The 2,473-nt window shown below is 53.3% G+C and overlaps 1 protein-coding gene across 1 annotated transcript; it reads right to left on the reverse strand.

The window, feature by feature from the left end:
• Positions 1-4: 4 nt before the first annotated feature.
• On the reverse strand, positions 5-2,468 carry Pmar_PMAR009601 (succinate dehydrogenase, putative; the record flags this gene model as incomplete). Its single annotated transcript, XM_002771900.1, has 1 exon — positions 5-2,468. A coding segment is annotated over one exon (2,464 nt), but the record flags the coding sequence as incomplete, so codon positions are not given.
• Between the last annotated feature and the right edge of the window lie 5 nt (positions 2,469-2,473).

Consider the following 2,473-nt stretch of genomic DNA (forward strand, 5'->3'; position numbering starts at 1 on the left):
CCACCCATGCAGTAGTGAACGAGAGGAGTGACGATGGCAACATCGAACTCGTCATCCATCTTGTAGTTGTAGTTCTTGAAGAACTTCTTTCCCCACTCATCCCAAGTCTTTCCAGACGGATAGGCATCATAGGGACCATTGTCAGGATCGGCAGTCTGCTTGTCACCAACCTCAATGTAGCTCTTGAAGGTCTGCTCAAGAGTGGAGGGGGCGATACCCATCTCCTTAGCGAGATCATAACCACTCTTGAAGTGCTTCATGACACCACGGCCCTCGTAATGCTCGACATGCCAGTGAATATCGTTGGCAGCGGCGGAGTTGAGGACGAGGCGGAAAGGTCCCTTGTTGGCGAACATCCTGTTGGAGACGTAATCACGACGGCCGAGCTCATTGGAGAAACGCTGTCCATCGGCATCGAGAAGAAGACCACCAACACCACGGAGAGCCTCAGCAGCGAGGAACTTGACCTTGCAGTCGGGATCCTTAGGGTTAACAAGACCAGTAGGATGGACCTGTACCCACTCGAGATCGACAGTGTCGGCACCAGCGGCCATACCCATCTTGATTCCATCACCAGTGCAGTGCTCGCCATTAGTAGTGGACAGGTTGAGAAGATCGGGGCGATACTTGGCGAGAAGACCGTCCTTGGAGAAATCGGCACCGAAGCCACCAGTGGCGAGGATAACGGGTCCAAAGAGAGAGTAACCCTTGCCAGCCTTCTCGTAATGGACACCAATCACGGCACCCTCATCGTCCTTGATAAGATCGGTGACACGAGCCTTGTTGACAATCTGGCACCTCTCAGGAAGAGCCTTAGAGATGGTCTCAGCTTTTTGAATCTCAGCATAGGTAATAGTCATACCAGGGAAACGCTCCTTACCACGATGGGTACGCTCAGCAGAGTGACCACCGAGACGAGCAAGGAGGGAAAGATCAAGACCGAAGTTATCAACGAGCCAGTCAACAGAGTTTCCGGAGTTCTCAACCATAGTCTTGATGAGCTCGGGGCTCTTGGAACCACCCTTCATGCAATCGGACTCAAAGAGCTCGTTGGAGTCTTCAACACCGAGCCTCTTCTGGGTCTTAGTGCAAGAACCGTTAATACCAGAGGTAGCCTTGGAGGAGTTACCGCCGCAGAAGGCAGACTTATCGAGAAGAATGACTTCTCCACCCTGTTCCAAGATGGTGTTAGCAGCAGAGAAACCAGCAAGACCACCACCGACAACGATGGCTCTTTGCCTGGCCTCGGTACAGCCATCAGCGAGATCCTTGAGAGGAATGTGTTCATGAGCAGGCAAGAAAGTCTTGGCGGCGTCCTTACCAGTGAGGCGACCGAAGACGACACAGTCTAGTAGAGAGTTACCACCCAAACGGTTGTTGCCGTGAACACCTCCCATGAGCTCACCGGCGGCATAGAGGCCGCGGATGGGCTTACCCTCCTTGTCGAGAACATGACCGGTAGTATCGATCTTCAAACCACCCATGCAGTAGTGAACGAGAGGAGTGACGATGGCAACATCGAACTCGTCATCCATCTTGTAGTTGTAGTTCTTGAAGAACTTCTTTCCCCACTCATCCCAAGTCTTTCCAGACGGGTAGGCATCATAGGGACCATTGTCAGGATCGGCAGTCTGCTTGTCACCAACCTCAATGTAGCTCTTGAAGGTCTCCTCGAGAGTGGAGGGGGCGATACCCATCTCCTTGGCGAGATCATAACCACTCTTGAAGTGCTTCATAACACCACGGCCCTCGTAATGCTCGACATGCCAGTGAATATCGTTGGCAGCGGCGGAGTTGAGGACGAGGCGGAAAGGTCCCTTGTTGGCGAACATCCTGTTGGAGACGTAATCACGACGGCCGAGCTCATTGGAGAAACGCTTTCCATCGGCATCGAGGAGAAGACCACCAACACCACGGAGAGCCTCAGCAGCGAGGAACTTGACCTTGCAGTCGGGATCCTTAGGGTTAACAAGACCAGTAGGATGGACCTGTACCCACTCGAGATCGACAGTGTCGGCACCGGCGGCCATACCCATCTTGATTCCATCACCAGTGCAGTGCTCACCATTGGTGGTAGAGAGCTTGAGGAGATCGGGGCGGTACTTGGCGAGAAGACCGTCCTTGGAGAAATCAGCACCGAAACCACCAGTAGCGAGGATAACAGGGCCATAGACCTTATGGGTCTGGCCATCCTTAGTGGTGTACTCGACACCAACAACCTCACCCTTCTCATTCTTGATGAGGTCAGTGGCGCGAGCCTTGTTGATGATTTGGCATCTGCTGGGCTGGGCCTTGGAAATAGCCTCCGCCATCTGAATCTGGGCGTAAGTGATGGTCATACCGGGGAAACGCTCCTTACCACGATGGGTACGCTCGGCAGAGTGGCCACCCAAACGAGCGAGGAGGGACAAATCGAGATCGAAGTTATCCATCAACCAGTTGACCGAGTTACCAGAATGCTCGACCATAGTCT

The sequence above is a fragment of the Perkinsus marinus genome (genome assembly GCF_000006405.1).
Source record: "Perkinsus marinus ATCC 50983 genomic scaffold scf_1104296962362, whole genome shotgun sequence".
Classification (NCBI taxonomy): Eukaryota; Perkinsozoa; order Perkinsida; family Perkinsidae; genus Perkinsus; species Perkinsus marinus.